This window comes from Limanda limanda, chromosome 4 (genome assembly GCF_963576545.1).
Source record: "Limanda limanda chromosome 4, fLimLim1.1, whole genome shotgun sequence".
NCBI lineage: Eukaryota > Metazoa > Chordata > Actinopteri > Pleuronectiformes > Pleuronectidae > Limanda > Limanda limanda.
In genome coordinates this window covers 26,990,692-27,001,273 of record NC_083639.1, presented here as the reverse complement: position 1 = coordinate 27,001,273, position 10,582 = coordinate 26,990,692, and the positions used below count along the sequence as shown (strand labels likewise).

The 10,582-nt window shown below is 43.1% G+C and overlaps 1 protein-coding gene across 1 annotated transcript; it reads right to left on the bottom strand.

Annotated features, from left to right (window-relative positions):
- Nucleotides 1-8,082: 8,082 nt before the first annotated feature.
- LOC133000131 (tripartite motif-containing protein 16-like) lies at nucleotides 8,083-9,756 on the bottom strand. The gene has a single exon (XM_061070004.1). It carries the CDS (start codon nucleotides 9,754-9,756, stop codon nucleotides 8,083-8,085), a length of 1,674 nt encoding a protein of 557 aa, XP_060925987.1.
- Nucleotides 9,757-10,582: the final 826 nt, after the last annotated feature.

The following is a 10,582-nucleotide window of genomic DNA, read 5'->3' as shown; positions in this document are numbered from 1 at the left end:
ACATTCAGCATTTCCTACTTGTAAATATAATTTGTATTTTTTTATTATATAGTATTTTTTTTCTTGGAAATGTCTTTTTGTATAGTTAGACTGTTATTTCCTATTTTTCTACATTTTCTATGTACATGTACTGTTTTATAGTACCTTAATGTAGAGAATAAATAAATCCATCTAATGAAACCTTTTCGTTGTTGTTCTTCAATGTCTCTTTAGAGTTTAGGAGTCTTAAGCAACCTTTGCACAAGGCTAAATGTAGTTGTGCACAATCAACGCCACGAACACTCAGTGAAGAAGTATTTATAATGTTTTATGGCTGGTTATTATCTCTGGTTGGGCTCAAGCTGACAAACGAGTTTGAGTTCCTTCTAATGAAACCCACAGAGAGTCTGTGACATGAAGAGAAGCGGACAGCTCTTCAGTGTGGGAGCTGTGAAGCGTCAACACCAAAACCAACAGGAGCCTCCAGAACTCACACAGCTGCACAGACAGAGCCAGCAGCAGCCTGCCTTCACAATAAAAGCACGGAACCCTTCACACTTGACCATGGCTTCAATTGTTGGATATTTTCATTTTCAGTTAATTCACCAATTAGATGATGTTCAATTGTTCAGCTTGTATTGGAGAGGGGGCTGAACCTGCCAACATATGAACGGGACAGATTCACACCAAACCTGATTTAATGTGTGTCAGAGAAGAACGTATTAAATCCCGTGCTGATCCGGATCAGGCTGTGTTTTTAACATGTTCAATGATTTCTCAGAATATAACTCATGGAACTTCACGGCTGGTTTTCAGGATTATGTGAAATTTGATGCAGATCCAAATAAAAGCCTGGATTTTGTGTTTTACTGAGGGGTCTGTTGGGCCTTGTTGAGCTCAGAGTGTCCTTCTAGTTTAAATAATTAAACCAAGAAAAATACCAGCTTGCTTATTGGTCTCAATATTCAAATTTATGTCCATTCGTCTGTTGGAAAACTTTTTTCTGTCGACTTCTCTTTTGCCTATAACACTTTCAACGGTTAAATGTAAGATTCAACTGACCAGTTTTATCTTCTCAGTGTTAGTAGGTGTGAATGGATTATGGGACAATACAACTCCTGGTTACATATATGTTAAAGCATTTTCCATTTTCTCTACACCGGTGTACGACAGTCAGATTGAATAATATGTGTTTCTGGGATATTGCATCACTGTCGAAATGTTTTTAAAAGTGTCATGACGTCGTTTTGCATCTTTCTCAAGTATCCATGCAGTAATTTTGCATGTTTTTCTACTCATTGTGCAGCATTTTGTGTCTATGCATCCATGTATGCATCTGAATAGTATTGTTTACGTCTCCTTTGAATATCTTTTGTGTGTGTTTGTGGAAACCTCAGTAATCCATCCATAGGAGGTGATTTTCAAAACCAGATGTGTCCGTGGCTCTTATTCTGAAGGCTCGCCTGGAAGACAGGTGTGTAGTTGTGTGTGTGTAACTTGACGTTGAGGACTCAGTGAGTCTCAGTCTGTCGTTCAGCTGAGACCAGAGACCGGAACTTTCTCTACTGGTCCCAGTCTCTCTGCTGGTCCCAGTCTCTCTGCTGGTCCCAGTCTCTCTGCTGGTCCCAGTCTCTCTGCTGGTCTGGTCTGTTTGTCTGGTTGCTGGTTTGAATCCGGTGGAGCAGCAGCTGCTGACAGATGCGGGCAAGTGATGGATGTCAGCGGGGTTCAAGGTGAGAGACACTTTCTATTTCTACCAAGAAAGAAAGAAAGAAAGAAAGAAAGAAAGAAAGAAAAAAAGAAAGATGGTGAATGGAAGTTTTTCCGTTTGAGTAAGAGAAGAGGAATGTGAAGAGATAGAGAGGATGTGTGTGTGTGTGTGTGTGTGTGTGTGTGTGTGTGTGTGTGTGTGTGTGTGTGTGTGTGTGTGTTTGACAACTATGTAGAAAAGTTTCATTCTGGTAACTATGAATGATCTGTGGTAGCTGACACATTATGCAGTGTACGAGAGAGAGAAACAGAGAGAGAGATATAGAGAGAGAGAGAGAGAAGGGGGTTTTATTGCAGCTCAGTGAGTCACAAGTTTGCCTGAGAGTGAGTCTACACACACACTCACACACACACACACACACACATTCCTGTACTTGTACTGTATCTTAGTGAGGACTCACTCTAACCGGAACCTGAAACTAAATAATAAATAACTAAACCTAAAACCTGGAGTTAACCATTAAACAGGCGTGAGGAGCGACCGACATGTCACTTCATAAGGTCTACGCTCAAGTACACACACACACACACACACACACACACACACACACACACACACACACACACACACACACACACACACACACACACACACACACTCACACACACAGTCCTATGTAAACAGTTTGTCATCACAGCAGCTCAGTGTGAAATGAGGATGCCAACTGAAGACGGACTCGGAAAAATACCAACAGTCCTTGATTTAAATCTATTTATTTAAATCTTTCTCTGAGCGGAGAAGCTTCTGCTGCACTGAAGGAAACGTTTCACTTGGTTTTACATCTTCAAATAACTGATTCAGTGCAAACTCAGAAGCATCAACACTCGCACAAACAAAACCATCTTTGAGACACATTCATTTGACATAATTTGTTCCATGTTCCATTCGCGAACATGGAGGAGGCAGGATTTATTACCTCTTCTGCAGCCAACCACTAGGTGATGATCAAGATGAGTGGGGATCTATGGTGGGGAAACCTGCAGACAGTGACAGGAGGAGAGAGAGAGAGAGACCGGGAAACCACTTTACATGAACATGTGTGAAGAGGAAATGAGACAGATGGAGAGAAAGAGGAGGAGAGAGGAGCTCAATGCATCATGGGAGTGTGGCTGTCCAGTGTTAAAGACACTTTAACAATCACAGCCTCATCTGGTAGTGTTTTAAATAAACAGCAAAATAAATATCTCATTTTCAAATAAAGGCAAAGGCTGCTGATAGTGTCAGGTGAGGATCGGAGGAGGAATGTTGTTCTGCTGCCGACGCACAATGAAGTGATTTCTGTTCTGCTGCTTTGTTCTGCAACTAATCGTTATGTTTCCGCTGACAGTATGTGGCCCTGCAGGTTCCACCACTGTGTGTGTACGTGTGTTTGTGTGTGTGTGTGTGTGTGTGTGTGTGTGTGTGTATGTGTGTGAGTGTGTGGTGATTAACAGCTTAAATCAGGTCAGATGTGTCCCACAGCCCAGACACAGTCAAAGTTCTGCTCTGCTTTGCTTCTGTGCTTTGAACGTTTCACACGTATGTGACACAATAAAAGTACTAAAATAAAAAAGGTCTAGAGGTCAAAGGTCACAGAGACCGATCCTCAACTCAGCGTAAGAACAAAGAGAGAGAGAAAGAAAAGACTTAACAGACTCAATTAACCAAATGGTTTCCTAAAGTCAACAAAAATAAACTAAAACTTATTTAATAATTAATAATCTTGGTAGTTAATTTATTTAAAGTCACTGAATAAAGGGGGAACAACTTTTTATAATATAACAGGGTCTTGATGAGGGAAGAACCTGTCTGATATTATAAAATGAATGAAAGCTAATGAGAGTGACAGGATCATATGTTTGTATAAAACTGGGTCAGTAACTAATGATTATTGGGATCATTAATTAATGGGACTATTATGCTGAAGTAATTGATTATTTGTTTAGTCTTTTATTATGTCAGGAAATGTAAAAAAAATAATGAGAGGCTGAAACTTGAAATCATTTGTTTGGGCCTCTTCATTTGAAAACATTTTAATTGACAAATAATAAATAAGATTAAATAATATTTAATTAATAATTAAAACTAAATAAACGAATTGATGAGTCAACCAGAGATATTGGTGTTAACAACAACTGATAAATGCCTTTTAAAAAACCCTTAGAAAATATGTTTACTCTTTTACATTCATGCATTTTTGTATTTGAATAACCAGCACAGGTTTCACAAACACACATTTTCAGTTTAGTTTAAAACAGAGAAAAGCATCAATTCATCACAGCCTGGGACCAGAGAATATTTGTAATTCTGGCCGTAATGAAAGTCGACTATTTGATTTCTCAACCACTGATTTTGGCAGAAATGTTTGTTAAGATGTTTTGTGAATTTAAATAAAAGATAATCTGGAACGTGTTGGGTTTTGAACAGTAAAGTTTAGTTTAAAGTAGGTTTATCGGAGCAGGTTCAGGTCTGAGTTGAGCTTTGCTGGTCTGAGATCAGCTGGTCAGCGTTTCCTCTGCTGTTTCCTGAGCTGTGTCCTCACACCAGCAGGAAATGATTCTGTCCCACCTGTTTGTTTTATTCTACATCTGAATCATCGAAAAGTCTCATAATCCTTAATAATTAAGTTTGAAAGTTCATTGTTGAAACAGCACTTCACAAAATAATCAACACATGAACATGAAATACAGTAAACTATCTGTGTGTGTGTGTGTGTGTGTGTGTGTGTGTGTGTGTGTGTGTGTGTGTGTGTGTGTGTGTGTGTGCAGAGAGAGAGAGAGAGACAGATTGAAAACAGATGGGGGGGTTTGATGTTTGATTCAGCCGAAGAAAATAGAGCGAAAGACCAAGAGAGAGAAAATTGTGACCCTGCAGCAAAACACACCTCTGATCTGGATTATAAGAGAGTGTGTTTGTGTGTGTCTGTGTGTGTGTGTGTGTGTGTGTGTGTGTGTGTCTGTGTCCAGGGTGGGATGATTTGTGCTTTTGGAAAAAAGAATTGCAACTCCCAGGAATGAATGAGTCACACTTAAAGACACGCATATTTAAGCTTGTATGCACACACACACACACACACACACACACACACACACACACACACACACACACACACACAGAGGAGGCTGTAAAGCTCTGGTCAGTTTGTAGGTTTCAGGTTTATTGATAAAATCAGTGAGGACGTCTCTCAGTGGAGCTCTGAGAGACGTCCTCACTGGAATCCATCACGTTGGTTTGGACATCGTTCTAAAACCGTGGAAGATAAATATGAACTTGATGAATCCACATGATCTCAGCTACACTGATGTTAGTTACAGGTTTGCAGCTCTGTCTGTGACTTCCATTAAAAACCATGTTTACATAAACAAGATCTGGATTTTGATTTGGATCTGCACCGCCTGTCACACTCTTGTAGATTTTCAGTCCCTGTAATGTTTTTCGTGCAAAGTATTCCCCCAAGAAATCATCGGATTTGTTGAGAGACGCCCTTTTTCACAATGTTAAAGAAAGTGGAAAACAAATCCTGGATCCGAACCCTGATCCAGATCTGCACCAAACTTTAATGGGTTCTCTCCTGACCTATGTTACATCCGACCACCAAGTTTTGTTGTAATTCATCTTGTGGTTTTTCTGTAATCGTGCAAACCAAGCAACAAACAAACAGACAGGAGTGAAAACATCAAGTCTTTGGCGGAGGAAACGACCTCTGACCTTACACCATGTGGTCAGGGGGCCGCAGATGTCATGAAGACTTGTTGCCTGTTTGGTCGTTTCCTGCCTTAGTCTCAAACCTCCATGTGTCACGGTGGGAGAGATGGTGCATCTACGACTTATCATCATTGGCATTAGTTTTATTACTGCAAAGTTTTGGGCTCTGTTTGGCAAATTACACATTTTGTAGATTTTTTAAGTGAAAAGGACGCAATTTTTTCCCCATGCATTTATGCTTTTTATTTTACAAACATTGAACAGTGGTCTCAAAGTCTCAAGCAGCTACTGAGCCGTCAATCTGCTGCTGACAGCTGCAAATACATGAGCCCTTATGTAACTTTGTAAACGCCCAGTTTAACATGAATCAATGGAAACAACAATTATCGTCCATTTATGAGGTTTGTTTGGATGCGTCAGGTCTCGTGTTGTAACCTCCCCTCTGTGAGGTTGATGCTGTTCGGTGTTGACTCCAGTCGTCTGCATCTGCTGAGCTGAGATCTGACGCACTGGGCATCAAATCATCGGGGGGATGTTGATGTGAAACCCTGACACGTGCCGACTGTTGCTGAGTTTCTGCTTCAGGCGCTGGCCGGCGTCTGGAGGTGATGTCACCTCCTGGCCGCTGCTAACCGGGCGTGTGAGGTTCCTGCGATGGTTTAATCATCGTTTAAAAACAATGAGACACTGAAGTGGAAAATAGAAATCTGCCTCATCATATGAAACGATATGAATCAAGACTGTGACCTGACTCCCAGAGAGCATTGCTGTAAGAAACATCCAATCAGAGAGTCTGATGATGTCGGGACGTTAGTAGGGTTGGGTACCGAGAACCGGTTCCAATATGGAACCGGTTCCAATACAACCGGTACCTACCCGGACCGAAATGCAACGGAGATTTTGGTGCCTCATTTCGGTGCCTGAGCCAATCGAAGACTGAGGTCTCCGCTCCTCCCGCCTCCTCACACTTCCGCTCCTTCCTTCACGGGAAGCGGCGGGCTCCCGCGGGGCCGCCCGGCGCGGGGACAAGAGTCTGTCCCCGGGCTCCCGCGTGTGTCCGGGCTTCCGTGCAGGTGGGGGGGGGAGTATCTCCTCGTGAGCCCTCTCCCCGGCTCTAGCTGGCCCCCCCTCCCCCCCGCCGGGCGCATTTCCTCCGTGGCGGTGCTCCGGGACCGGCTCCGGGTCGGCTTGGAAAGGCTCGGGGCGGGAGGAACGAAGACCACGCCGAGACAGGTTTCACAAAAGCGTCCGCAGTTTAGGGGGACGAAGGCGGGAGGCCGAAGCCCCCCTGCGGCAGCCTCAGCCGCGGAGAAACGGGGGTCTCCGAGTGATGGAAAAGCGACCCTCAGTCTTCATTTGGCTCAGGCACTGAAGTCAGAGTCACGAGTCAGAGTGTGTGTGTTTTGTATTTATTTTTATTTATTTAAGTATAGTGTAAACTTTTGTTAACAGTTCGTATGTTATTCATAGTTTTAAGTTATAAAGGGTTTTGTATATATTTATAATCTGCTTTAAACAGTTAATATATTTGGCAATTAAAAAAGCCTTTCTTAGTCAAGCATCGTTTTGTGCACTTTTTTGAAAAAAGTATCGGTTCAGGCACCGTTTAGGCACCGGTATCGTTTTAAAAGTATCGGTTAGGAACCGGTATCGGATAAAAACCAAACGATACCCATCCCTAGACGTTAGAGATGAAGCTGTGCAAAAACGTTTCTTTAGTCTGTTTATTGTCTTGTTTTTATTTGTATGTATGGTTAAAATCATTAATAGATTCAAACAAGTAAATACATCCGTCAGAATCAAGTTTATCGTCACTTCCATCTTCACACTCAGCGCACTGCGGCACGGATAAACGCTTCACTTCCTACGTCCGTCACGGGATGTCGATCTGGGAGTCTTGTCTTACATGTCTAGTTTGGACCCGATTTGACCAAATATGCCAGAGATACAGAAACTCGTGTTTTGATAGCGTGTAATCAAATTTTGATGATGTCCGATTGTTGAGATGACATTCCCAGAAGTTGAAGTTGATCCGATGAAAGCCGTACGATAAGTTCGTCAAAGTACAAATGTGGAAGATGGCCAAAATAGCCATTAAAGTCAAAATGGCGGGCTCCCTGTCTAGCATCTCTATCCAAGAGACTTATTTGTTTGTTATGAAAAGACACATGTCCCTATAGATTTTTGTAGATGTCGGCCAATCGTAGTCCCGGGGCTGCCCTTTAGGGGGCACTAGTCAGTTATTTTGCCAGGCCCATTCCTTAAAACCATATGAGTGTCTGCAGGGAGGGGGGGGGGCTGTTGTCACAAACATGTAGTTTGAGGGAGGTCGAACTTCTAACACCGAAGTTACAGCAATTTTGCCCTGGAAAAGCCCAAAATGGAAATGCAAGTCCTTCGAAATACAATTGGGCCTTTCGGTGCTCGGGTTCTTTCAAACACCTTCATGTCAGTGTAATTATAGATTTCTGTCTTTACAGAGTGAGAACTAAATATGTGTGATAAAGGAAGGTCAGTGTTTGATTGACAGCTGATCTCTGTGCGGAGCAGAAACGTCACCACGACGAACTTTGATCAACAAACATGGAGATAAAAGAAGTTAAAGATTTAAACACAGAATCTGAATCACTGCTTTTAATGACTCAAATCTAATTGAGTTTCCAGAACTCAGCTGTGGATCCATAATAAAGCCTAACTCCAGCATAGAGAGGCTGAGTGAATGTGGTCTGGACTCTGTGGAGGAGAGTCATGGTGTCAGAGACGCTGTAGAAGGACAGAACACCTGCCCTGTGATCCAGGTACACTCCTACTCTGGAGGACCGAGGACCTGACCATCGAGTCTTGATGTTGTTGTAATAAAAGATATAACCGTTTCCATAACAAGATAACGACCAAGATTTATCATAGTATCCAAATCCACATTTATCTGAGTTTCGTGCTCTGCTGATGTTCTTGTATGCGACTGCTACACCAACTACTTCCCCCACCTCCACCTCCACCTCCCAGTAACAACGTCCAATCAGACTCTCTCCACTCAGGACCTGATTACAATGAGGGAATCTTTTTGGGTGATTAGAATAAGACTGATCTTCTCTCATACATGTTACTTTTCTGTCTCCCTCAGATAATAACAGATGTTTGTTTGCTGTGTTTGGATCCAGTGTGATTTCCTGTGAATATCTTAAGAAGTCAGCTCTGGTCTCTGGCTCTGGTTGTCGCAGTAAAACATCCACTTGAGACACAATCTGTAAAATCTCTGTCTCTTCCTCACTCAAAATGTCCTGTAGTCGACCTCCGACCTGTGACACAGCTGCTGTCACGTCCTCAAAGTTCCTCAGAGGACGGCTCCTGATGCTGGATGGGTGTGTAGATTCACTGAGTGGTGATAGTGAGGGGTAGTTGTGTAGAAGCTGGTTGTGATCCTCTGTGTCTGAGAGCTGCTTCAGTTCATAGTCTCTCCTCTTCAGCTCAGTGATCTCCTGCTCCAGTCTCTCCTGAAGCTCTCTGACTTGACTCACTTCAGTTTCCTGCTGGGATCTGATCTGCTGCTCCACATCAGAGCTTCTTTTCTCCAGCACACAGATCAGCTCAGTGAGGATCTCCTCACTGTCCTCCACTGCTTTATCAGCAGAGCCATTGACGGCCTCCTCCTCCTGTTGAAGCAGCTTCACGTCTTTCTCGGTGTCCTGGACTCTCTGCTGGATTGTTTGTCTCCTCAGCCCGAGCTCTCTCTGCCTCTCAGTCCTTTCTTCTGCAGCTGACACTGTGTCGTGGTCTTTATGTTCATCCACAGAGCAGAGATAACAGATACTCTGCTGATCAGTGCGGCAGAACATCTTCATCACCTTGTCGTGACGAGAGCAGATGTTCTCCTGGAGCTTCTCCGAGGGCTCCACCAGCTTGTGCTTCTTCAATGGAGGTGACTGAAGATGGGGCTGGAGGTGTTTTTCACAATAAGAGTCCAAACGAACCAAACAGGACTTGAGAGCTTTCCGTTTTCTCCCAGGGCAGACATCAGAGGCCACATCATCAGGTCCAGCATAGCAGTGATCAGCAGGAGCAGCTTGGAGTCCAGTCTTCTTCAGCTCCTCCAGTGAATCAGCTAACATGGTGCTTGTCTCCAGGACAGGCCTCGGTGTGAAGGTCTGTCTACACTGAGGACAGCTGTAGCTTCCTCTCTCCTCCTCTTTGTCCCAGTGGGTGTTAATACAGCTCAGACAGTAGCTGTGTCCACAGACAGTAGTCACCGGATCCTTCAGTAGATCCACACAGATCCAACAGGAGAGTATTTGTCTGGCCAGTTGATTTTCTTGCTGCTTCATTTCATCTGCTGCCAGTGACTGTAGAATATTTTCACTTCCTCTAAGCGGTAACAGATCTCTGCTCCTCCCTCTCTCGTTCACTTCCTCTCTTTCCCGCGTTTTAACACACTATTGAAAAGAGCAACAGTATGGTTTTACCTCTCCTCAGCAGCTGCTGCCTTTATGTCAAAGCGGTTGGTGGACAGAACGATCAATGACCAAGCTCACGTCTCCGCATTGCATGCGTTTTGCGTACAAGGATAAACGCTTCACTTCCTGCGTCTGTCATGCACCGCTGGACCACGCTCAGTAATCACGCATTACAGTCCACCCCATGAAGTTAGACCCCATAGTGAAAACTTTATCTTAATCTAATTTAGTTTTAAAACGAGGCTTACCTCCTTTTGGCAGAAGGTGGTGCTATCGCTATCACTACACTACACTAATATATCTGTTTTCTCTCTTCAGATCGTGTAAGTCTTTCACCTTTACATCTAAGACATCAAACGAATCTAACACCACTGACACTGTGACATTAAAGCAAACTGACAACAAAGAATTATTTGCAATGCATCCTTTGAAGTGTTCTTTTATATGTACAGATCATTTGAGCTGTATATTGTAAAGCAGCCAAGAGCAGTTCATCAAAGTTTAAAACATGTCACTTTTTGTAGCCAGCCGGTGACAATGATGAGTCAATATTGACACATGGATCTGATCAGGGCGGGACTGTGAATGTGTGAATGAGGTTTGAGGCTGAAAGAACAATGCACAGAGGAGTTATAACAAATCCCTTTTTTCGGTAGTTAATATCTCCATCTTGTTGAGATGACCTCCACAGAATTTG

Bases quoted from the DNA above. Each gene is read 5' to 3' on its own strand.
- LOC133000131 (XM_061070004.1), bottom strand. From the start codon at position 9,756: ATGAAGCAGCAAGAAAATCAACTGGCCAGACAAATACTCTCCTGTTGG.